The 26,707-nt window shown below is 40.1% G+C and overlaps 3 protein-coding genes across 3 annotated transcripts in view; 2 read left to right on the top strand and 1 right to left on the bottom strand.

Annotated features, from left to right (window-relative positions):
* Positions 1 to 10,437, top strand: part of ppp2r5b (protein phosphatase 2, regulatory subunit B', beta) — a 50,339-nt gene extending 39,902 nt beyond the window's left edge. The window contains exons 8-13 of the mRNA XM_037759277.1: positions 1,501 to 1,554; positions 3,890 to 3,940; positions 4,108 to 4,227; positions 4,703 to 4,830; positions 6,037 to 6,138; positions 7,851 to 10,437. Of these exons, the coding sequence (XP_037615205.1) occupies positions 1,501 to 1,554; positions 3,890 to 3,940; positions 4,108 to 4,227; positions 4,703 to 4,830; positions 6,037 to 6,138; positions 7,851 to 8,088 (693 nt within the window). The 3' untranslated portion in view covers positions 8,089 to 10,437. The remainder of the gene's footprint in view (positions 1 to 1,500; positions 1,555 to 3,889; positions 3,941 to 4,107; positions 4,228 to 4,702; positions 4,831 to 6,036; positions 6,139 to 7,850) is intronic.
* A 6,014-nt stretch (positions 10,438 to 16,451) lies between these two features.
* On the top strand, positions 16,452 to 17,659 carry LOC119482021 (glycoprotein hormone beta-5-like). Its single transcript, XM_037759379.1, has 2 exons — positions 16,452 to 16,655; positions 17,412 to 17,659. The coding sequence occupies exons 1-2, from the start codon at positions 16,452 to 16,454 to the stop codon at positions 17,598 to 17,600; spliced, it is 393 nt and encodes a 130-aa protein (XP_037615307.1). The 3' UTR covers positions 17,601 to 17,659.
* Positions 17,660 to 18,749: 1,090 nt separating this feature from the next.
* On the bottom strand, positions 18,750 to 23,772 carry gpha2 (glycoprotein hormone subunit alpha 2). The gene is given in 5 exon segments (XM_037759406.1): positions 18,750 to 19,662; positions 19,756 to 19,940; positions 20,645 to 20,777; positions 23,618 to 23,682; positions 23,685 to 23,772. Coding segments are annotated over 5 exon segments (510 nt in total). The 5' UTR covers positions 23,707 to 23,772; the 3' UTR covers positions 18,750 to 19,557.
* Between the last annotated feature and the right edge of the window lie 2,935 nt (positions 23,773 to 26,707).

The raw sequence follows: 26,707 nt of genomic DNA, 5'->3' as shown, positions 1-26,707 counted from the left end.
TACAAACTTAGCACCTCAATGTGTCCTCCCAAATGTTGAATGTTGTGAAGGGGCAGATGTCTTAAATCGCTAAGGGTTGAAAACCAATGTTATGTATGTTATGCTTGTTGAAAAGGGGAAAAAAACGGCTTATATCAATGTTCATAAGTCACAGATCGTGCTGACTTATGTTTACATCTGACAGAGTAATTGAAAGTAGTGTTAAAAGCATGGAAAGGCTGCTTTTTGATGTGCAGGTCGCAACAAATTTGCATGCAAGAAGCAAACATAAGGGCTCTCTGGAATGACTTTGTCGCCAAAAATAGGCCCTAATTTGGCCCGTCACCTTGACAGATCAATATTGGTAAAACCTCAGCCTTAACAAGACTACAATGCCCATAATCCTTAGCTTAACGACAGTCTCCTGCTCCCGCAAAGCCTGGCCTGACAACAGAATCCAACATCATATTTACCCCTAGCAGCTTCTCTAACGTCTCGCTAATACTTTAAATAGTTTGACCGATAAGCACCTTTAGTTTAATCCTCCTCTTTTTCATGCTTTTCTTTTTATTTCAAACTTGTCATCCCTGCTTTCACCGGCCCTTTTTTTTTAGCCTCCGCTCCCTCTTTCCCCCCTGTTTCTGTAACCATGTTGTGGTGCGAGAATGAGGGACGGGAAAGTTAGAGATGGAGTGAGAGGAGAAACAAGAAAGGTGCACCATTAAAAGGAAAAGGGATTAGATGGGTTTAAAGATGAAAGCTGTGGAAGATGTGAAAGCCAGACAGAAAGAGAGACAGACAATAGAGATACAGGTCACGAATGAGACAAAGACAGAAACAACAACAAAGTAAAAAGTGATTGTCCTACAAAAAGAGAATAACCATCAATAATCTGACAGCACACAACCTCTACCGTCTGGAACTATAAATTGGACCATCCAGTATACTTTATATTGATGACACTTTAACTTACTAAAAGTCGTAAAATAGACCAGTACAGTAATACTTCCAACAAGACAAAGGTATAAATAGGACAGAAGACGAAAGACAGAGAGGCAGAGACAAGAGGTCTAAACTCTATCTCACATTGCCCTTAAGGGACTTCGTGTGTGTGTGACATCACTCCTTCCGAAGTAAACACACGCACACACAGTCTCCGTCTCCACGGTGCCCACTCGCCACGGCAACCGGCCAGGGTGGAGGGGGCAACCGCAAAACACACACACGCACACACACACACACACACACGTAAGCTACGCACACACTCGCTGAATAATAGGAAATGATTGCAGGTCATATAAGAGGAGACAAGAGCTGATGTAGAAGTAGACACACACACACTCACTCGTGACACATCTCCCCTTGGAAAACTTGTCTTTCCGATCTTTAGCAGTGTGTAATCCTGAGGGATAAGTGCTAAGATCCCCCTTGTCTCCTTGACAGCTTCGGGGAATGTGTGTGTGTGTGTGTGTTTTGTGTTGGTGTGTGTGTTTTCTAACCACGTCTTCTCTGTCCTTACAGCTGGCCTACTGTGTGGTGCAGTTTATGGAGAAAGATGCTACAGTGACTGAATATGTAAGACTGTGTTTCATTACATTATTGTACTTACTGCAACACACTGGCTGATCAAATTTGAAGGAGTCTTAGTTTTGTAGTTCTGGCCATCATTTCTATCTACCTACTTAATTGCTGTGATATTGGACCGTGGTGACATCGGATGTGGAAAGAAAACGTTGTATAGGTTCAAAGGTGCAGTGTGAAGGATTTGGCGGCATCTAGGGGTGAGGTTGTAGATTGCAACCAACTGAAACTTCTCCCGTGTGCCAAGCGTGTAGGAGAACTACGGTGGCTAAAACTTGAAAACATGAATGGTCCTATCTAGAGTCAGTGTTTGGTTAGTCCGTTCTAGGCTACTGTAGAAACATGGCGGCCGGCTCCGTGAAGAGGACCGGCTCCCTATGTAGATATAAACGGCTCATTCTAAGGTCACAAAACCACAACGATTCTTATTTTTACACTAAAGAAAACATACTTATTAATATTATGTCCCATTTCTGCCAATAGATCCCTACACACTGTTCCTTTAAAGCTGCACTCATCAATATTTTTGAATAAACAATGGCTCAATTGACTACATGTAATGTGAAAGGTGTCACATGTAGTGACAAACATACAGAAAATTATTACCAGAGTCTGTAGTTCCATCATCTGAACGGGGCGTTTTAGTGTCTTTCAGCTCATTGGTTTAGTTTAATGGCTCGCACCTTTAGTGTTTTGTGTTTCACGTTATATATATATATATATATATATATATATATATATATACAGTCAATGGTTTACTCTCATTGCTCTCATCAACCTTTCCAACAGTAGCAGACAGCTGTTTTTAGCCAGTGAGCTACCTCCGGGTCTGAAAAGTGAAGCCAATGCGGAAGTGACTTGCATTCTCTCTAATAGCCAGCAGGGGGCGACTCCTCTGGTTGCAAAAAGAAGTCTGATTGTATAGAAGTCTATGAGAAAATGAGACTACTTCTCACTTGATTTATTACCTCAGTAAACATTGTAAACATGAGTTTATGGTCTCAATCACTAGTTTCAAGTCTTCTTCAATACAGCATGATGTTCATTTAGTAAATTATGGTCCCATTTAGAGTCAAATAGACCATAAAGCAGGGGATGCTTTAGGACGTGGCTACCTTGTGATTGACAGGTCGCTACCACAGCGTTGTCATAGAACTTTAACCCTTTCACAGTGTGTTTTCAGTTCATGAAAGTTAATTGTAACATTTTGGTCGCCTAAAAATGCAAAAACATGTCTTCAGCGTTTGGTTGTACTTAGCTCCACCCTTTCCTGTCACTTGTGGTTGCAAAAAAACAAGATGGCAACAGCCAAAATGCCGAACTCGAGGCTTCAAAATGGCAGTCCAAATACCAATGGGTGACGTCACGGTGACAACTTCCACTTCTTATATACAGTCTATGAGTTAGCGAAAAAGTTCTGATGAACCCACTGTGCACTTCCTCTACAGCACCAAACGGCAGACAGACAAAGTAAGCAACTAGCTGGTGAAGTTAGCGGAGCAATCTAGCAACTAAAGAGCCATTAATTTCCCTCAGGAGTCAGTGGAGACCAAAACAGATCGAGAAGGAGAGTGACTATTGGACTTGCATTCTCAAGGTAGCCAGAAACCTGATGAATCCCTAATGAATACTATAGTGTTCCTCTGTGTCTGCAGGATCTGTAAACATTATAAGGTCAACATTATAAGGTGATAATATGTCAATGTTGTTCTGCTGTCCCCAAGTGGAAAAAAATCCGTTATCACTGCTTTTAATGAGGTTAGCCAGAGTTATTTGGAAGTAAATAACTTGGAAAACAAAAGTCGAACAGTAACATTTTTACCCAAACTGTCTGTTGTAAACATCCCTCACAGTTAAAGAACTGACTCCCTGATTCAGCTTTGACCTACCGTGCATCATTTTCCTGTGCAATGAGGGGTTGTTACCAACATTTCAAATCTCAGCATTTACTTTAGTGTACAGTGTTATCATAACTGATAGAAATGATGGACAAAACTACGAAATTAGACTCAAGTAGTAAAAAACTGAAGTTATCAGTCGCATGACCATCAAACATTATAATCAGTGTCAGTCCTGTAAGTAGTTCACCAATCTAAACTCAGCTGGTCTGAGGCTGAATTAGAGCATTTGCTTTAGCCTACTTCTTCGTTCACCAACATCAATACAGTAAAAATGAGACTCAGAGCAAAGTCTATGACTTATTTCTTAATGCACCAGAGTATGAGTATGAGTTAATGGAGATGGCACAGATGGGCGCCAGCCAGCTACCCTGCTGAGCTAATGGCTGCAGTGTTAATTTATATAAATGTACTTCATATTTTCTGTGCAGATCATCAGAGGGCTGCTCAAGTACTGGCCAAAAACCTGCACGCAGAAAGAGGTGAGACGATAGATAATAAAACATGCTGATAATTCTGGTAGGACTTCTGTACTGCGAGGTATTCCTCGAAGCATCTTAGCACATTTAATTCACTTCTGGGAGTTTCATGAATGTCTTTTCTGTCCTTTATGTATCTATGATAAAAATGTGCATGTCTGCGTATTCAGGTGATGTTCCTGGGGGAGATTGAGGAGATCCTGGATGTGATCGAGCCGTCTCAGTTCATCCGGGTCCAGGAGCCGCTCTTCAAACAGATCGCGGCCTGCATCTCCAGCCCTCACTTCCAGGTAAACACCACAGCTCCCTACATTCAAACCCAAGCAGCTCTCCCTCCCAACTCGTCAAATACAGATGCTTGGTCAGTGCATTGGACAGGTGCATTATTTTACCTTCGTTTTGTTACGTAGCTTATGACTTAAATGTGCTCTATACGATATCCGGAGCATTAAAATAGCAGCAAACAACTATTTGCTATGTAAAGATATAGAGGAGTAATATCTACCTGAGCAGAGAATGAAGTCGTATCATAGATTGAAGCGTAATGTTTAAAAGTATTATCTAAAAGCATGAAATACTGGAAAATAATTGTAATAAGACTGATAACAGTACCCTAACTACATACAGATTTATTATATCACTACAGAAAAAACAATCCACTGATGGTCAGTTACTTGGATAAAACAAACATCAGTTTGATGAAAAGAATCTTGCTACGACTTTGCTAAATGAAAGTCAACTCTTCTGTCTTAATGTTTGTTTCAGGTAGCGGAGCGGGCTCTTTACTTCTGGAACAACGAATACATCCTCAGTCTGATAGAGGAGAACTGTCAAGTCATCCTGCCGCTGGTATTCGCCACCCTCTACAGAGTCTCCAAGGAGCACTGGAACCAGTCAGTGGCTCACACAGACACACACACAAATTAATACAACTCATGACTCACAGCTTTTGATTTTAGATTAGTCAATATGGGTATAAACTGAAGCTCTATTACTGGTTGGATGGTGGAAGGACGTATTCAGATCTAATCAGATTCAGATTTAAAAAGTCAAATTAACAATACTATCATGTCAAATACTGCATTGTAAGTAAAAGTCCTGCATTCAAAATTTTACTTAAAGTAAAGTACACAAGTTTTAGCAGCAAAAGATACTTTAGTATCAAAAGTGAAAGTACTCAATATGCACAATGGTCTGTTTCAAAGTGTTATGATATTATATATATTATAATGTGGATTATTATTACTGTATTCACATGTAAGCATCATTTGAATATTGCACAGCTGGTTGATGGGGGAGCCATTGTAACTACTTTACATGCTCTTATGCTGTTTAATCAAGAACATTGCATCATATTTTAATAACTGATCGTATGTTTTCTATAAAATCTTTATCTGCAAATGAGCTCGTTACTATAGCTGTTGAGTAAATATAGCTGAGTAATAAGTACATTCTTATTTCCTTCTGAAATGTAGTGATGGATAATTATAAAGTAGCATGAAATGAACATACTCATGTTAAGTGCAGGTATCTGAAAATTCTACTTAAGTAAATGTACTTATTTACTTTCCACCACTGCGAACACGTAAGAAAATCACTTACAGATGCAGCCACCTAGAATTTCCCCTCTCAGCTGGTTGCCAGCCAGTTCCCAGCCAACTTCCAGCCGCTGGGAGTCCTTAAGTGTACTGTATACTTAAGTAAATGTACTTAGTTACTTTTCACCACTGCTAATACGTAAGAAGATCCCTTACAGATGCAGCCACCTAGGATATCCCCTCTCAGCTGACTGCCTGCCGGTTGCCAGCCAACTTCCAGCCGCTGGGAGTCCCCCAGTAGCATTTAGCTTACAAAGCTGCTACAAACTGTAACATCCCAAGACTGAGAAAAATGTACAAGCTAATAAATTAGCATTAAAGCTAATAATCTACCAAGGACACATGAATGACCCACAGGTTATTATCTAGGCAACACATGTGGTTGCCAGTTGGTTAATATCTCCCAAAAACACAGGCGTTTCTGACCTCTATCTCCTGACCCATATTGCCATGCGACTGACAACCGCTGAGGTTCATTATCTTCTTACTCCGTCTCTTCAGGACCATCGTGTCTCTGATCTACAACGTGCTGAAGACCTTCATGGAGATGAACAGCAAGTTGTTTGATGATCTCACTGCCTCCTACAAAGTGGAGAAACAGAAGTGAGTATGACTCACTCACTTTGTGCGTGTGTGTGCGCGTTTGTGTCACTGGATACAACAGTGACAACAAGAGGAAGAAACAGAGGGCTCTTAAGTCATGTTTTAGTTAGTCGGTATTTGTTCCATTCGCCATCACGTTATATTTCACATTGTAAGTATGTATCGCTTAGGTCATCTTTTCAACACGGGTCACATCATGATTCCACTTATTCATTAACAAAACTTAAGGGAGTAGTTCAACATTTTTCCTTTCTTTCCGAGATGAGAAGATCAATATCGATGTGATGTCTGAGTTCAGCACGGAGTTGGAGTCAGGGCGTGATTCACTTTAGCATAAGACAGGCAGGGGAAACAGCTAGTGTAGCCATATTCAAAGTAAAAATAATGCTTACCACCTCTAAAGCTGACTTATTTATATACATCTGTACCATTAGTGTCCCCGTAAAACTGCTCTTTTAGTGTTTCAATTTGCCTGTTTAATGATGTCAAGAAAGAAATTTGCTTTGGCCTAAATTGCATTGTAACATTGATTCTAAGATCTTTATATATTAACGTATCAATTGCCAAACGATTTAAAGGTGCTATTGATAACACTGATAACATTCATCCACTAGATGTCGCATCCTCACTTCCCCGTTCCATTGCATTCGCTTCACAACAAGTCGTTGCCAGGCACTTACTCAGTCATTTATCTGTTTTTTCCACACTAACTGACCCAGAGATACCAGGTTATACCAACGTCTTGTTAGAAGTGGGAACCAAAATGTCAGATATCTTCCACAGAGATAAACAAAACATTTATTTTTGACCCGCCAACATTTTTAAAATGATTAATTCACAATCATAATAATTTTTTTCAGGAAAAGTCATACTTTTATTTGGCACCTTTCTAAAGGCTCTGTGGATGTATTCTTTTTATTTTTTTAATTGTTTACATAAAAATGTTATCAATAAGATAAGACAAGGCTGCATCTCTTGTCTTCTTTAAATGCCATAGGATGTCATTCGGCCAAGGTAAAGTCTGTTTTCTATTGTGCTTCTAGGAAAGTAAATTTAGATATGCTTCATTTAATTAATGTAGAGCTGCTTAAAGGTTCCCATAAGCTCATCAATTGCTTACAATTTTTTTTTTACCATAAATTGGATTATTCCATTCACTTTGCCTTATTTTATTCTAACATAACTAATAACATTCTCAAAGTCTTTCTTTGGAATAAATGAAATGTATTTATTTCCTTCCATTTTATTTAAATTTCTATACCAGGCCTTTTTTTTACAACTAATGTGAGATTATGATTAGAATTATGATTATTAGATTATATGTCTTTGATATACTGTCTGCTTTGGTCACCTCTTTTCATTTTTGTGTAACTAATTGAGATTGAAATTGCCCTTTAAGAGCACTTCATTAACATCATCAAATGTCATAAATAAATGATCAAAGCACACATCCTTTGCAGTTGGTGGTCTCTAGCCATAGCCGTATTAATAAGGGCATTTCAGGAGAGAGTGTGACTCCAACACACTCCAACATATCTCCAGTTTGTTTATACTGAAAGCCTTCCTGTTAACAGTTGCTCAAGTTGTTCAGTCTTTGAGAATACTTTGGCATGTCTGAAACATTTCCCAACAGCTCATTTCTTGTTTCCTTTCTCTCCATCCCTCTTCACCCCTCTCTTTTTCCTCTTCCTCCCCTCATCCTGCCTCTCCAGGGAGCTGAAGCGAGAGAGGGAGCGCGCAGATCTCTGGCGAGGCCTGGAGGAGCACCAGGACCGCCGGATGCAGATGCTCACGGAGGCCGCCCGGAACCAGCGCAACCTCCAGGAGCGAGGCGAGAGAGGGGACCCGCCGACCCCTTCGTCCCCGCAGACGGCTCACTCCGACCAGCCCGAGCCCAAGCCCAGCGGGGCCTCTTCTTCCTCCTCCGGAGCCGGGGAGAGCGCCACCTAGGTGCTGCTCCACAGAGATTGGATAGCACGGGGGTTAGGGGACGGGGAGAAGACACGAGGTTGATGGTGAAAGTGTTGGGAGAGAAAAGGTACAAAACAAAATCCACTGTTCTTTTTATCTCGCATCATCGAGGGCGTGGCTTTTTTGTGAAAAAGTGCACAAGCTCAGTGATCCGAGGTAAAGGCCGCACCTTTTTTTTCTGACGGAGTTGTGTGAAACTGGTTCACTCTTTTTTGCTGTACACACATTATGTTGCAGATCAGAAGATGAATATCGTCCAAAAGTGCAGACTGTCATTGTAATTACCGGCTGGTTTATTAAACTGCAGGTCAGTATCCAAAATTGGTAGCTGGCCTGCTTCAAATCAGCCTCGAAATAAGAGATGAAATTTCTCTTTTGGTGCAACACTAACCAAGTTTAACATGTGTCTAACTTGTCTTGATATTTAACCAACCGAGTCAGAGTCTGTACTGTGGCCTCGTATTTATCTTTCGGTCAGAGATGCTTATTTCATGCGTGGATAGCACAATACATCAATAAACAAAAGAAGCAATTTCACACAAATGTCCCTAAACTATTGCCGCACAGACCAGACACACACACACACACACACACACGCACACGCACACACACACACACAGAAGCAGGTACATATTTACTGTAAATACGGCAGAGCTACAGAGAGAAAGTGTATCCAGGTCAAACAAATCACACACGCCAACACTCGATTGATGCACCAAAATATCTCATAAAGTTCAATTTTTAACACTCACATACGTACAGACACACACACACACACACACACACACACACACACACACACACACACACACGCACACACACAGCTGGTTCTGGCGCTAGCTCCTCTCCCATTCTGTCGGGTTCCACCAAAGGACGAGTCTCTCAAGGTTAAATAACCACCGATGAAGATGATGATAATGATATAAAGTACAATACTGTTCCTTCTTCTTACTTGTTACTCTACTACTACTACTCTACTCTACTCTAAGTACTACTGATGATGATGATGATGATGATGATGATGATGATAATGTTTTTATATATATACACATGTCTCTGGATATTTCTGTAGTGTATTATGGGAGAAACACTAGTGTAGCAGATACCATAAAGGGGAAGGCCGGCTCCAATTCTGAATTCACATCACATGTTAACTGTACGAGGCCATAATGTGAGTGCTGAAATTCAGCGGAATTCCCCTTTAACAGACCTTAAAGTGGGGAGGAATGAACTGGATTGGCGGCGGCTGTTTTTCTTTTATTTTGAAATTTTGGCTTTTTGTGGTGCGGCGGGTGGATTTTAAAGGGGTATTTCGTAAAAATCCAAAAACATTCCATATTTAAAGATTTTTTTGTTTGTTTAAAGGTGCCATGTGGAGCTTTCTAAAACAAACAAAGTTGTGTTTACATTCAGTGTTATTCACTAAAACACATTGTGTATATGTGCATTTCCTTTTTTTGAAATATATTTTAACTCTTGCATTGTTTACATCCATGTTTACTTGCTAACATTCTTCTTCTTCCCTGCCTTTTTTTGGCATGTTGCTAAGTTTTTTTGCACAATACCGCCACCAACTGTTGATCAATGGAGTAGCATGAAACCGCCTGTGTGCCCATGTGCATACATGTGAAACATGTGCAGTACAAACATAATGGGGACCCGCTCATAAAAACTTTGCTCTATAGCGCTACTAGTGGTCCAAAACTCCACAGGGCACCTTTAATTTTGATGATGCGGCACACGGTGATGATTTTTTGGTTAAAAGTTTAACAAATTTACTCATTTGCCTAGGTTACATTTTACAAAGTTGAACTTTACAACCGCCCAATTTCTGACCAAAAATGTATCCTAGCAGACTACTAAACCCCACCCGACACAGAGGTTACCGGAGGACAAATAAAGCGCACCACAAGTGTTTCAGACCAAAAGAAAAACACAGTGATCCAGTTGGATTTCTGCACCCGGAGCGTCTGTTCCTTTCGGCTCAGCAGACCTGACGCTGCTAGGTGGCGACCATGACGATGATAACTTTTTTTTCCGGTGTGAACCAAGAAAAATCTGTTTATTCTTGTCTGATCATTATGATAGAGTGATGGGATAATGAGAGGGGGGGGGGGGGGGAAACCAGAAAAAAATTATTTTAGCAATATTTTCATTCTTTCAGGATAATCTGTGTGTTTTTAGGGGGTTAAACAGGAAGTGGGTGTCCCACTCAAATGTTTACCCCCCACTCTTGTTTTTACTCCTGTTGCGTCCTTGATATTCACATTGTCTTAAAGGTACTTTCTGTGTAAATTTCTTTGATGAAAAATGATTTTTGCTTTGTAATTATGTTGTTTTTTTTCTTGGTTTTTGTATGATCTTGTTCATTTTGTGGAAAACTGATACTGATGCTATTTATTTTCTATTTGATCAGGAAATGTAACCTTATTTGAAGATGATGGTCAGGTTGTGTGTGTGTGTGTGTGTGTGTGTGTGTGTGTGTGTGTGTGTGTGTGTGCGTATGTGCGTGCGTGCGTGCGTGCGTGCGTGCGTGCGTGCGTGTGTGTGCGCGCGTTGGTGTGTATCCAGTGAGTGAATCAGTGAGCAGGAGATGTGCGTAGACAGAGTGACAGAGAACGAGAGAAAACTGCTCTCTCTTTGCTTCTTTTTCTCTCTCTCTCCTTCTCTCCTTCCTGAGGGACAGGGTTTGAATCCGAATGTATCGCAAAACAAATCGATTGATTGTTTTTTTGACGCTTGAGACGCAGAGCTACCTGTCGGCTGCTTCGTAACCAAACATTCAAAAACCCTTCAGACCAGCAGTTTTTCAAAACACTCACTTTCAAATCATGCCTGAATCAACAAGGTTTTAAAATCCATTTCACTCGCAGCTCTCTGATTGGCATTTTAAGTTTTATTGAGCTGTTAATGACTGATCGTGAATCTGCGTCCAAGTTTTTCCTGAATGCTTTAAGTTTGGTTTAAGTTTGGTTTGAGTTTGGTCGGCTTCTTCTGATGCTTTCAGGCTGCAGTCACACCTAATCTACCGTTGTGTCTTTGTACTAAAGAGATTGTTGCTTTCAAACGTTGACACGTGCATTTAATTTAATTTGCAGATGTTGCGTTCAACATCCAGGTTATAACTTCCAACACGTCTATCAGTCGAACCAAATATTGTCCGATTTGTGCATGCAATTGTTGAGCTGTTGGGATGGAGTTGCTCGGTTGGCTCGGATGGCTCGGTAGTCGCCATGTGGCTGAAGTATGGAACTTTGGTACCAGGTTTTTGGGACGTATCATCACATGATGGCACCTGAGCCAACTCCACGACAACTGAGCAAACTCTATTGGTGCCTTCAAATGGGGTCGTGTTTACCGTGTTACCGAGAAGAGTCCATATAAACGCTCCCCCCCCATGTGGTGTTCATGACATCGTAAGTGGAAAGTTTCTGAAAAGCTCAGAGTTCACGAGTTGTGACGTTGTCAGAAATGGCAGAGGCCATGAATTTTGTTTTTCTTCGTAATTTTATAATAGTTCTGAGGAAAATGTTGATATTCCCATCGGCCTCATCTTTTTCCTTTGTTATTGTTTCTTTGCATTTCCTCTATTATGTTACCTGCTTGCTAAATTGTTAGCCTCCGTGGCTTCTAGTCGCCGACAGTAACGTTAATATTGCCGTTGCTTAGCAGTGGTGTTCTCACGACTTAACCACTTGAACGCCAAGCATATCGTGTAAACAACTTCCCATGTTGTAAACACAAGCTCACGAGTTTCATTTGAAGGCACCATATCTGCTGATGAAGACTGTGTTTGCGTCCGAAATTCCACACTAACATGCTACTCAGTACGCTAAAACAGGATGTGAGATTTTTTATTATGTCCAAAACCTTAGTATGAAACCAATAGTACACGTATTGTATACTATATTCGGTGAAATATTACAGTATGCAAACAACGGACACTACGGTGGCATAAATATCCCACAATGCAATGCGGTAGTGACGACAACGTTCGTAACAGACGTTGACGGACAGCTCTGTAACATCAATAAAGCTTCAATTTAACAAAGTATACGATTTCACTTTGCTAGGCGTAATATATATTTTTTAAATTAGTTCAGAATTTGATTCTCACAAATTGTTGTTTTGGTCACATGAGGTTACCATGGTTACACGTCTCCAACTGGCAAGGAGGCTCTCAGGAAGTGACGACGTAATTTACAGCTCACTGCGTCCGAAAAGATACATACTGCTGTTTATTCACACAAAAGTATGTTGAACGATATTACACCTGTTGGGTATGTAGGGCGTAGTATGTGATTTCGGATGAAGCTTTTGAGATATGAGCTCACATTAACATTTAACAGTTAACATTATTACATGTGCTAGTGGTTCCCAACCTTTTGGCTTGTGACCCCTTAGAACAAACAAAACCCCCTTGGCTTTCGTGTGGATATGAGTTGCGAGCAGTTCAACCAAAGAGTGTTTTTTTTTTCTCATGAAATAGTTTTGATTGTAGGTAAAAGTATTTCACAAGAATAAAAATAAAACAGATAAAAATCAAGTGTGCGTTCCAATCGGGTGCTCAACCTCAAGAATACAAATCAGTAAAAATACTAAAGAGCAAAAATTTGAAAGATAATTTTGTTTAAATAATGTTTTATTTTTTAATTAACTTGTGACCTTTCTGATTTATCTGAGGACCCCTTAAGAGTCCCCGACCCTCAAGTTGGGAACCATTGACATAAGCCTCTCTTCTCTAAGTACTACAATACTGTATATTCTTTTAACTTTCAGGCAGTTTTTCTCCTGTTTCTGCACACGACAGGAGCGTAAAGCATGCAAATTAGCATGGGCCGTGCTCCATGGCGGCCACAGAAAATGCACTGACTGATTAGGTGTAATAGCAGTCTGATACTGCACCAGTAAACACCTCAAAACCTCCACAAAAAAACAACAACATTTGGTTGGATTTCAAACGTTTTGATTCAGGCAAGAAACACACAAAAAAAAGAGACAAAACTTGACCTCGCTGATCTAAACCTCAGCTTACTTTATGATTTTTGTTTTGGCTAGCTTACTCACAAACCCTCTTGATTGTTATTGTCAGTCGGTCAGCTGACTCGGGGGAAAACGGAACCCCAGCTCCCACTTTTCTCACCTATATTGGTCAATAGTAATATTCCTCTTTCTACAACTCTGTCGTACATCCTAGAACTGCTCCGGAACAGGAAGCGAGAGAAGAGAGAGTGTTTGTAGAGAGCTCGGGTATCGCCTCACAGACAGCCATCAAACGCTGGTTTCATTCGCCGCCACATTTCCTCTCTGTGGCCATTTTCGTGCGGCCAAATTGAAACAAATGCTTTAAATCAGAGGGGCAGTGTGAACGGATTCATTGAAAACGGCCAGTAAAGATAAAAAACAGAGGAGGAGAAAGACAGAGGAAAGAAAAGACGTAGAGTTAGACACGATAGAATGGCAATAAGTCAGAGCAACAGTAACAGAATGAGAATATAATGTTACCGAAACCTACAACTGCATTACGTAGCAATTTCACTGAATTTCTAGATTTGCACTGTCTGCCCAATGGTCTGTGTTTGTTGTGTTGAAGAAAAACCTTAGAGAAGATGATTAAGATGATGCAGAAGAAGAAGAAGATGTATATTTTGGGGACCAACACAGCGGTGGGGGGGGGTTTGAATGTAGAGAGGCTTACTACTGTACGTAACATTACAGGGGGGTGTAGAATGGAGGAAAAAAAACTATGTGCTAAAAATGAAACTTCACTTTGAGAAAACACTCTGAGAGTCTGCTGTTTTTTGTGTCACCTCTTTTGTCTCTTCAGTAATATTAAATTTACTTCCTTTTTTCAACAGGCACAATGCACGTTACTTAAAGTTGCTCTACACGACATCCAGAGCATTAATATAGCAGCAAACATCTACTTGCTATGTAAAGATATAGAGGAGTAATGTCTACCTGAGCAGAGGATGAAGTCACTCTCCCTCTGTGTTAGTTGTTATCCGAGCTTCTCTGTGCTTTTTTAATATAGCTAGGCTGGTGGTTACAGCTGATAACGTCACACCGCCCGACGGTGCCGTTGCGGAAGCATAGCACCCATCTCCTGTCACTTTTGTAATTACGAACTCTCTGAGAATTATCAATCTCTTTTAGCATATCGTTTTGTTCTTTTGTCCCACAATCTGCATTTCCTGTTTTGGACAGAAAGTTGTTTTCAGTGTAAGAGCTCTTATAAACCCACGTACACTACCTGCCAAGCATCAAACAGCAGGTACAGTTAGCACCTAGCTACTGGAACAGTTAATTAGCCAAACATTTCCGTCAGGAGTTGGAGGAGACCAAAGCAGAGATAAAAGGAGAATAAATATTGGACTAACATTCGTCTGGCAACTTCAAATGAATGATTATGTTGCTTTGTCCCTGCTGCATGTGTAAATAATACACTGTTAACTTAGCATTAACATCATTAGCCATACCAACTTTATAAGACGATAATATGTTAGTGTTGTTTAGCAAAAAAATGCTGCTTTAATCTGCTTATAAGCGTGTTTAAATTACATTTTTTTTAAAAACATTCTTTTTCATTTTTGCTGACCATTTTCAAATGCAGTTTTGATGCATTTTTCCAACCGTTTCAGGCAAACATTGATTTCCATTCATTTCCATATGGTGTCAAAGTCAACTAGCAGACTTTTGAAACTTGAGTTGAGTTGCGTGAGTCATCGCAATTAACATAAAATCTGCTAAAAAAAAAAAGCATCAGAGTTACCTAATATTTGCATTGTGATGAAACAATGAATGGAAATCAATGGCTGCGTGGAACGGTAGCAAATATATGCCACAAAACCAAAAGCAGCACGGTTTGCAAAATGGTTAGCTGTGATGTAAAGTATAGTTTTAGTTAACGGGCTAAAACGTGCAAAAACACTGGTATGATATGGAACTTTAAGAACAAAAATGTCCATGTTAGAGCGGAAGAGACAATTACTCCGATGAGTTCACCTTATTTAATCCCTTAATTTTGAAATTGTCAGGACTTTTTTTTAAAGTCATATGGTGCCAAAGGTTTTAAATTACCCTGTAAGAGTTTAAAAAGTTCTGTCCTTTGTATTCACATTACCAATCCTTTGTCACAGTAAGTGTCACGTTGAGTACGGACAATCCTTACATCACTGAGAGTCGACCAAAGTTGGATAAAGAGCTGCACACACACACTCACACAGAGAGATACAGGCTGAGGTTAAGAAAACATAGACAAGCATCAGTATTTTCCAGGGAGTCTCCATTATTTCTGGCTTGGGGTCTAATGGTATTTCATTGTAATTGCTATGATGTCAGAGTGTCCGTCCGCCCTAATGGCCTTCTAAAAACAACAACAAGGACAGATTTGTTCCATTCACTGGTTGTTGTCCGAGCAGGGAGACACCGGAGTCCAGCAGCTCACATCTCTGCAAGATCTTCAGCTGAAAAGGTGAGAATTGTTTTATAAATGATCTATTAAGTTATACGGCAGGTATTCATTTTATTAATAATAATTTTTTAAGATGTTTTAAAGACAAAAAAAGTGTACGTAATTATGTTAGCAGGCTATTTTACACCACGGTTAGTGTAGCTTCATACGTATATGTGGAGTTATGGTACTCACAGTGAAGACAGTGTCTCATTGCCTATAAAAGTATTCACATCATTCTGTTCATGCAGAAAGAATTTTTATTTCAGTGTTATATTTCTTAATACAAGTGAAGCATTTTGCAGTCTGGCTAAGATGAGGTGACTCCAGTTGTTTTAGTACAGTTTAAGTGGTTTGCTTGGAGAGTAATTAAGCAGATGTCTCCAAAATGACGATTGATTCTAATTGAAAAAGCTTTTTATGCGTAAAAGTGAAATTAATTAACTACACTTCAGATTTGTAGAATTAAAATGTTTTGTTGTTCATTTTTAATTTGAAAGTTTAGCTTAGTTTGAATAATTAATTACCCATTGAAATAAATATTTTTTTTACAGTTACGGTTATTGTTGGCTGCAGTATCCATAATGAACACTAGAGGGAGTTGTGAGTCATGTATACTGCTCTGAGAGTCAGTCAGCTTTTGTGGGTCATCTTCCTCTATAGATGTAAAATATTGGCAATAAAACCTTCAGCAATTCATTTTCCATTTTTAATAGGCCAAACTGAATATTGTAGTCTGTAAATATGACAAAAAACATGGCATTTTATTCCACTCAGGTGGAAGGTCACCTCTAGTTTAGGAATAATGGATATAAATACTCCACAAATAGTTTTCCATCCGTCAAAGTTACTTCTTTATTTTTTCTTTTCTCTAGCCATCTTTCCCAGCATGCATCTCCGACCCCTGCCCCTGTCTTTCCTCCTTCTCCTCCTGGTTGCCGGGGCAGCCGAGGTGTGCGTCGCCGTGACGACCACGCTTCACGGTTTCCGAGGCTGCGCCGTGCGAGAGTTCTCCTTCGTGGCCCAGAAGCCGGGCTGCAGGGGACTGCGCATCACCACCGAGGCCTGCTGGGGGCGATGTCACACCTGGGAGGTAACGTTCACACACACACACACACACACACACACACACACACACACACAGTTACATTCAGCCAAAGTAGAACTCCCACTCTTTTCTGTTGCTATTTCTGAAAGCCCCCATAATACTGTAATTGTGAAACATCAAATAAATGATTAATGACCCAGGACTCAGCCCAAACCGTAAGAAGGCCGATGACCAATTCTCGGCTCTGACCCATATGTCATTGTCGTAAGAAGTGCTTAAATCCCTCCGAGCAGGGAGGGCTGCTGAACTCTTACTGAACTTGTTCTAGTTTGCAGGGATTCAAATTTAACTTCCGAGTTAATTGAAAAAACAAGTTTAGGGGAAACTTCAGTCCAATTCGAAGCCTTTAGAGGAGAAAGAGCTCTGAATCAGCAACAATGGAGCTGACTCAGTCACATGGCAGACAGTCAATATTAGACTTTAATATCTTAACTCAAAGTCCACTTACTAGCTTTTTGTGGTGGATGTGGTGAAAACTCAGGGAAGAGCTAAGAAGTGGACCTTGAGTTAATACTTTTTTTGGGTCAAACTACCAATTCCAAGGTCAAGAATGAACAAATTGAGTGACTGCAACACATGCTTACAGTAAAGACAGATGTTAGATGTAGAGACTTGTGGCATTCACTGTCATTATTCTTTGTTGGTATATTGGTATATGGGGAAACGATGTCTAGTCACGCCTATCAATGTAGAGCAAAGTAACCTGTGTTCCACCTGTGTGTGTTTGTGTGAACGCTGCAGAAACCTGTGCCGGATCCCCCCTACATCCATCGACAACACCGCGTGTGCACGTACAGCCGCACCCGTCACATGACCGCCCGTCTGCCGGGCTGCCAGCCCAACGTGTCCCCTCTGTACCACTACCCCATGGCTCTGCACTGCCACTGTGCCGTCTGCTCCACACAGGACACCGAGTGTGAGACCTTCTGATGGGCAAACAATGTTATCAACTGTTTTACTGATATGAATGAATAAAATGATGAAATCAAGACATTTGACTAAGTGTGATACTTGACATCTAGTAACCTAAAAATGTGTCCTTCTGTTGACTGAAGACGTGTGTGTATACTTATATATGTCTGTATGGAAGAAAGTAGAAACAAACATTACATTTAAAAATAAGAGCTCTGTGATTCTTTGCCATGATGTTAGCAATACGGAATTTAAGAAAATACAGATAAAGGCACTTGTTGAATACACATTTAACAAGAATAAAATAAATGAAATAAATATATTTGCAGTATATATACACTGATTAGCTGTGATTATAATCTAAAATCTGAGATGTTAGCATTATATACATTCTGTATTCAAACTTTTGTATTTTATCTGTGTACCAAGGCGCAGAATTACCAACCAAGCAAAGCAGACAACTGCCCTGGGGCCCTAGACCCTCAGGGGTCCAAAGACCCTAGGTTAATTGTGTGCATAGTACAATTTTGTTTGGGGATATTCACCAATAAATTGCAATTTCAACTGAAACTGAAATGACAAGGTCCTTTGTTAACTGGGCTTTGTATTAATCTCGATGCTCAAAAAATGTTTTACAATAATACCTAATCAATATCTTCATTATTTAAGTTTATTTTGTACTCACATGGCACATATTTCTATATAAATCTGTTTAATTTGTTTACTTGAAGGTGATATGATGCATACACATTACAGAGAGACAATGGTGGTGAGGTCAATAGGGACCCACAGTCCCTTGTGGGGACTCACCTTCCTTGTGGGGACAAAATGCAGGTCCCTACAACGTATATCATTAAATTTAAGGCTTAAGACCTAGTTTAAGGTAAGGCTAAGGGTTAGGGTTAGGCATGTAGTGGTCATGGTTAAGGTTAAGGTAAGTCCCCAGAGAATGAATGTAAGTCAATGTAATGTCCCCTTAAGTGATGGAAACAAGTTCATGTGTGTGAAAAATCAAATGTCCACATTAATCACTTTACAGTTGCAGAATAGAAATTTATTGAAATACAATTTCATCACAAACTATACAGTGCATTCTTCTCTTTTCATTTCATCGACATTTTCAACATTCTTTGGTTTCATCAATAGATATTATTTACAAAATGTCCTTTAGTTCAAATTCATAAATATAAATAAATTTTGTACATTCTTTGGTCTCTTGTCTGTGTTTAGTGGTTATTGCAAAAGAATGAAACTACTCGTATATATACCCTTTATGTTGATTCCAAAGGTTGACAGTATATTGACTTTTTTTGTTGAATACAAGTCAATGAGATGACTTAGCTGTAATGTAATGCTCTCATTCATTTTGGCATATTTCAAGCCTAAAAGCAAAAGCATTTAACAGTTTGTTTGTGAGTGACGGAATGGTTTATACAGCCGTTAAACACATGTGCATCAATCAAGTTTTCTACAAAAAACCTCCCTTACATCACATTTGACACAAGCACACACAAACAAACACTCACGCAAATCATTATAGACATCAAAAAGTGTGATTTTCCCATTTTAATTTGAATCTTAAGGCCCTGGGTGACTGATCAGAGCAGTTTTTACTCTGCCTGAATGAATTTCACTTGATTTTAGTTGAAAATCTTAGTCACATGGTAGATCTGCAAAGACCTTTCCATCTTTTGATCGGTTTCCGTCCACCTTCCTTTCATTCTTTGAGAACACAAATGAGAGGAAACACTGCTTTTGACAGAAACTCGGTAGAAAGCTGATTCTTTTTCAGTTAAATAAGTTAAAGTGGATTTTCTTCAACATTCAAAACAAGTCGACATAGAGAGAAAAAGCATAGTTACTGGTGCATCACTGAAAGTCTTGTATTTCAATCATTTACCAGAGTTTGTACCGCTCAACTGACTAAATATGGTTCTTGTCCCGGTGTACAGTTGCAGCATACTGTCTGGATGCGTCAGTAGCGGGACTTGCGGCACATGTCACAGCGACACGCCTTCGCCGTCAGGATCTCTATTTCGTCATGGTGGCGACCTCGAGGGCAGTCCAAGCGAACTTTGACCTGAGAAAAGTGGAGCCAGAGGACATGAAGAATTGGCAAAAATGATAAACACTTGAGGCTGTAGTTAACCCCCTCTTTTTCATTTCCCCTCACCTTAGCGTCCTTGCTGATGGTGCAGCATCGTGAAGCGGAGGTGATGTTGTGGGTGAAGTTGGAGGCCACCAGCACGGAGTATCTGGACGGGAACGCGCTGGACTCGCAGTAGCCAACGCAGGCGTAGACCAGGTGGGTGCCTTTACATGTGCCACGACGGTCACTGCGGATGGTCACGTTGAAGGCTGGACGGGGGGGGAGAAGATAGAGAGATGAGCGAGAGGGAAGGGAATCAAGTATTGGATGTGTATGTAGACTGTATATACTATAGATGGACGTCATGTCTCCGCTCCCACTCTGTGCAGTAATGATCGGGCAGCTGGAGCTGCGGTATCAAGGTCCCGCCCACACACCCGCTCAAGCCAATCACGAGCCGAGCTTGGCCGCAGCTTATTAGTGTGAGCCACCTAGCTGCTACGTTAGCACCACAGTAGCTGTTTGGCTAGAAAGACCCAACAACTAACCATAATATCTCTAAAACAACATTTATGATCACATTGACACGTTCTATCAATCAAATCTGTCAATCATGACGTCTCACCTCCTTTTTATAGCATCAAATAACTAATTGAAATCAATCTTATCAGACAAATGAACACTTGAACATACATCAGCGTAATAAAAACTACCTAAAATGACAGAAAACATTTTTATGATAAATATATTTAATGTGTACTTTGACATTTTAGTTTGGCACATGTCCCATCCGCTAACATGGAGGGGGCGGGCTTTATGACCTATACTGCAGCCAGCCACCAGGGGGCGATCAGGATGTTTTGGCTTCACTTTTGGGGAGCTGTGATGTCGTCCATCTTTATATACAGTCTATGGATGCTGTTCTGGGGTACACTGGGAATGCATTTTAAAACTGTGTGTGTTTTTTACTTACGGTGTAGGTGACACCCTGGGGTGAGGCCATCGTAACTCCAACCAATGGAAGAGAAGAGCAGTAGCAGTGACATCACTGGTAGGACCAGCAGGCAGAAATGTGAGGTCATGCACGGAGACATCTGGATGGCAGCCTGGAGGATCCAAACAGAACACAAAAGTATGTAAGACGTTACGGAAAGACCAGAGAAAATCTGACATTTAACTGTTTATGAGGTTTTTATTCAAAATAATTCCAACTACCAACTTCTTTTTGAGCTTTTCTCAAATCTTTGCTTTTGATCTTTTGAAATATTATAAAGTTTAACCTCTTTAAACTTTTAAAGAACAGCACTTTTTGGTTTAACTGCTCACAGTTCAAAGACATATTTAACTTGTGATGAGGCCATGAATAAAAGCATTGCTTGGCTATTAAGTCAAAAGTGATCGAGGCTACTTATAAGATCTACGTTGAACATGTTTTCTGAGCCGAAGAAACTTCTCAAACACTGAGTTTTCGTTCAATCTGAGGTGATCCCCTCCCGCTGAACTCAAAGCGTTGCCCAGAGCCCCCTCCTTCATCCAGCGAGGTGATTTCCCATCCTCTGCACGTCTGTCACTCAGTTGAGTAACAGCTAATGCGAATAAAAACAGTACTGCCTTTATCTTTTCAATCTGCCTCATTTAACAGCTACCTGCTGACACACGTATACGTACACAGCTCACGCCGACTCGTACACGTAGCTGCACACATGACGGCGGTTAACATAATCAGAAACTATACATGAACAAATCTTTAAAAAAGAGCAAAGGCAAAGTGCATCTGCGTACATGTATTTTATGTGCACACATGCGTGCGTGATCGTGAGTGAGCGTCCATGCATGCACGTGCTCACGCTCCCCCCCCCCTCCTCACACACACACACACAGTCCAACACGTGTGTAAACAATAAAGTCATGTTTTCCGGGGAATTGGGTGATCCTGACCCTTGCCCTCTAAAATGGCAGCTCTTTCCAGCTCCGTTTCCTCCACCTCGACCGGAGCGTTGGGAATAGCCTCCGTGGCGATGGTGGAACGGCCCTGGGGACGCCATTAACGCCGCTGGTACGAACAAATTAACGGGTCAGGACTGTGTGTGTGTGTGTGTGAAGCCATTAACCCCGTGTCAGCTGGTGGGGTAGGGGGAAATGCCCGGCTTTTTCCTCTTATGTGGGGTTTCCACGCCTGAAGGTTTGGTTTGTCTTTGAGGATAATGGGTTTATAGGACGCTACACCCCGCTTTGGGAAGTGATAGTGGGAGGGCTGGTGTTCAGGACCACCAATACAACCTAAAGAATATATTCATTAAAAAAGATCCTTAAAATGCTTTTAAAATATTCCATACACACAAAAACCTTGTCGAAATCACGTTATCAGTGCTTCCTTTAAAGTTAGTTTAAAAAGTGTGCGTAGAAGGAACTTATGACACAAAGTGGACATACAGCTCGTCCTCACATCTACTCCACTAAAACATGTTTCTTTAAAGGGGAACACCACCTAAATTAAGAATTGCAATATGTTATTTTACATGGCCGAGGAAAGTTCAATCAATATTTGTGAACATGAGCTATTCTCTCTCTCTCAAAGCCAGAAACCAGAGTCTCAAACTTGTGATGTCATAGGGTATAACGTCTGGAGCTGCTCCATAGATAATGAATGGGAGACGCACAGAATCTAAATAAAAGTTATAAGTTTATACCCAAATGAGTTTTATTCTGTTGTAGTGTTCTCAGTTGTGAAACAGAAAATGTTTCCATATACTCAGAACATCGTCCTGGGTGCTTTCAGTGTCATTTAGAACATCTCTCCCCATTCATTGTCCATGGAGCAGCTCCACGTTATACTCGATGACATCACAAGTTTCAGTTTTAGCACTCTAGTTTTTGGATTTAGGAGAGAGTTGTTCATGTTTCGTAATATTTTTTGGACTGTCAAAGACCAGAGGAATAACATGTATGAATTTTGAAAATGAGTATAATTCCCCTTTAAAACTACCTTCAGAAGTGAAAAGACTGCTTAAAGGAACTAACTTTGAGTATTATATACAGTATATACAGACATTTAAAAAGTGAGAGGTGGAAATATCTCAATATAAGTCACCCAAATTATCCTCTATTCTCTTAACAATTCAGTTCAGACCAGGTGCTGATCTAGACAATGTATTTATTATATATGATAAAACTATAAAGTTGTTGTTATATAGATGTTGTTTGGACCATCCGCATCATTACACACAAGTACAATCAGCATTTTTACAATATCAAGACCCGGAAACCTCTAATAATTTGCCTTGATACTGAACAATGCCAATATTGTGTTTTTTAATACAGTTTTTTTTTTTTTTAAGTTGCATCACAACTCGTGCATTATCTGTATCTAAGGTAAAAGGGTTACAGCCTTAAAGAGAGGACAAATACATTCTAAAAATACCAACTCAAAAGAGACATGTTTTCTCTCATTTGTCCCTGTCTTGTCATGTAATGATCCAGTATAATCCATAAACAATAATCTATTTAGTCTAAATAACAATAATGCTGGGTTTTACAAAAATGCTTATTGCCATAAAAGTGAAAGTCGTGTAGTTTCAAAATAAAACCCTCCAAATATGGCAAAACGTATCCATATTTTAAGAACAAGTAAATGTTCTTAATGTGGGCAATTAACATATTTGCAAAATGTGGTAATATCATTATTAATATAAACATACATGCAAAAAGTCTGCAGAATAATAATGCAAATAAATATAAGGAGATATTAAAGGGTTAAAGGTGTATTTCCCCCAATTTTACAGCTTAATCTGACTTGTAGAATAGAATTCTCTTCTTTTGCTAAAAAGACTAAAAACTATAAGAAAGCAACAATCTGAAGAGCACAGGCTGAGAGAGCAGAACAATCACAGTATTTAAAGGTCTATTCCACCAACATCAAATAAATTCCAGGTGTAAAAAGTCTTACCTGAAGACGTAGAGCAGAGAGTGCAGCTTCTGGAGAGCAGGGCAGGTGTGTGGACTGACAGGTGTGAGTGTGTCTGTTCTGAGCCTCATGCAGGGATATAAGTAACACAGGTAAGAGCGAAGGCACTTATAGCTCTGGACACACCCACAATTAGAGAGCTGAGAGTCTGTGAATCTTTTTTTTTTCCCTTTTCTACGGATCCCTATGTCTTCTTCCTACCTGCACAAAAAAAGTGAAATTATCTAAAAAATAAATAAATATTAAAATAGCCTCAAACTTCTTCTTTCTATAACGTCGTCCTCCTGGAGTGTGTTAGCGTCTCTGTGTCCCTCCACCCTCCCCCTCCTCGCTCTCTGTTTTCAACCTTTAGGGGGACCGCTGCTGTGACACAGAGGAAAACTAGATAGGTTTTCCATCAACGCACCGCCACAATAGTAAGAACACACACAGCTTTACCACACGGGCCTGCATGGAGACGCGCACACACACACACACGCACACACACACACACACACAAAAAGCGCACTTGCATGCATGCATGCACACAAAAAAATAATATTGTAGGCCTCGGCTGCCAGATGATACAGTGAACTAATAAATAAACTGAATGGGAGACCTCACACACACACACAAAGTCTGCCTGGGTTTTCCATTTGCGGCTGCAGGAGGAAGGGCAGGGTCGGGTCACAAGATATTGTTGGTTTGGGTCAACTCTGTGTGTGTGTGTGTGTGTGTGTGTGTGTGTATGGCACATGATGGGTATATTGTGGGGGAACGCCTGGCTCTGCTTCTCGTCTTTCTTGTCTTGAGCGGAGGAAGCCAGCTTAGCAACCACCCCTGTCCAAACTACAGCGGGTAAAGACATCCCCTTTAATAGACTCTTGGACACTTGCGGCAGTTTCTGGACACTTTCGGTGACATGTCACAAAGGTCACGAACTGCCAGATCAGACCGCAGATTACTTTCAAAAGCGTCGCCAAAAGACACAAACTGGATGTCCTTTGTTCTCTTGTGGTGAGCGTCCGCAAGAAACTGGGGTTCAGGGTGAAAGAACAAATGTCTTACTTACGGGAAGAGCGAGAATTAGAATCTCCTGAGGTCACTTGAGTGTTTTTTCAATGAGTTTTACCATGTCTCCCTAGAGAGTTTGGGCTGGGTTGGGGAATCGTTGCCGTTGTGGGTCTATAAAGCCCACTGAGACAGTATGGCCCACTGATATTGGGCCAAAAAAAGAAAAAACTTGACTTAATCTTTGTCTCTGACAGAGCTTGATAAACTGCCAGGAGTCAAGGACCTCATAATGCGATAAAAATCACGGTCACAAAACAGTAGCGGGAGGTGAACCGGCGCGTCACGTTTTCCTTTAACTTACTATACTTTGGTTAGATCCCAGATGCAATAATCATCATTGTATGTGTTCAGTCATACAGCAGCAGCCCCACATCTGTCTTATATCTTGTATTGGACTCAGCAGGTCATCACAGGACGGCTGGAGGCAATTCCTCCAGAAATACAAACTGCAGACGCTCGTTATGACCTTCGATCGACTTAAATGACAAAAGCTGAACCCTCCAAACAATTCCCGGAAGAAAAGCGCTGTAATAAGTAATTTATCCAGGAAACAATAGGTTTTGATGCCCTTAAGCTTATTTCTCTGCAAAGAATGTCTACATTTTTAAAATCCTAAAACCTCAAAAAAAAAAAAAAATCTGTCAATGGAATAGAGAATAAATCCAAAAGAAAGAGACTTGTTGTATATTTTTTTTTCTAGAAATATGTGGTTGGATTGGAAAAAGGTTGGATTATTCTAACTGTGCTGGCAGAATCTGTCACTTGTTTTAAGAAAACCAAACCCAAACCAAATACTTAAAGAAAATTACAGACAAAGACTTATTGTCAACAAATCCCATTAAAATAACAAAACATAAAATTAATTCCTCCCACTTAATAATATAGCCTTTTCAGCCAAGGCCTGATATATCTTAGTCCTCCATGTGTAGCGCTCTATTGTTGTCCAAAAACTATTCAAAACAAATCAATGAGCCACACAGTCTCACTGGGTGACATGTTCCTTCATCACACACTGCAGTCTATTTTTGAGTCAATACACCCTGCTGTACTGTAGAGCTGGGACGATATGCTTATCTCCCGATTCGATATGTATTACGAATTTTAAGTATTGTGATTCGATATTACGATTTATTGTGTTTTTTGTTAACTTTTTTAACACTAGACCATGGGAAAAAGTTGAATCATACACTTTTTAGGGACTTTTACTTTGGAAAATATTTAAATTAATACAGTAAAAATGTTTGATTTTCAACATGTATGTAGTCAGGGATTTGCTGAAGTCAAATATATCAGACTACACCAATAAAAGTGGTAACTTCATTCTACCTCTGCATAGACTCAAATGAAGCAATTACTGTATATCAATTCTGGCATTAAAAAAAATCTATTTCAAAATTGTAAAAACAAAAATCCCCAATCTGCTGTACTGTAAATACTCAGTAGAGCACCATATGTGTATTAATCCACCGCTGAAAATAGTTCCCAACAAATCCACTATTAACTGGTGTTTGATTAACGTTTGCTAAAACTACAGTGACCAGCTGTTTCAGGAAATTAGCCTTTAAAAAAAAAAAACATATCTTTGGGTCCTGTTTTTAAAGATTTATGTCTTCAGTAGGAACTAACAGAATTGAGGCTGAGTGCCACTGACAGTGCATGAAAGTCCGAACGGATTGAGATAGAGTAACAAATTGTTCGTTTTGATCTTTTAATGGAATTTGCTGACACTGAGAAAAATATAGAAGTAGAAAAGTGCACTCAGTAGAGTGCAGATCTCTGCCAGGTGTGTCTCCCTCTCCCCTCCCAAACAAAGAAGAGTTGAATTTCACTAAATTGTCCCTCCTGGCACCCTTACAGTCAAGATGGCGGCAAAGATAACACAAATGGGGATTTATTCATCTTGAATCGTGTCTAACTTTAGCGAATCATAACATTTTGGGTATGGAATTAATCTGCAGATGCTCCGGTTTCAAAATGAGACTAAACTTTTCTATTGATGTCAGTTTTTGAACCACGACA

This window comes from Sebastes umbrosus, chromosome 22, assembly GCF_015220745.1.
Source record: "Sebastes umbrosus isolate fSebUmb1 chromosome 22, fSebUmb1.pri, whole genome shotgun sequence".
NCBI lineage: Eukaryota > Metazoa > Chordata > Actinopteri > Perciformes > Sebastidae > Sebastes > Sebastes umbrosus.
Note: the sequence above shows the minus strand (reverse complement) of the source record. Positions and strands in the feature narration are given on the sequence as shown.

Coding starts and splice junctions, on each gene's coding strand:
- LOC119482021 (XM_037759379.1), top strand. CDS start 16,452: ATGCATCTCCGACCCCTGCCCCTGTCTTTCCTCCTTCTCCTCCTGGTT. Junction 16,656..17,411: donor GGCGATGTCACACCTGGGAG/GTAACGTTCACA, acceptor TGAACGCTGCAG/AAACCTGTGCCGGATCCCCC.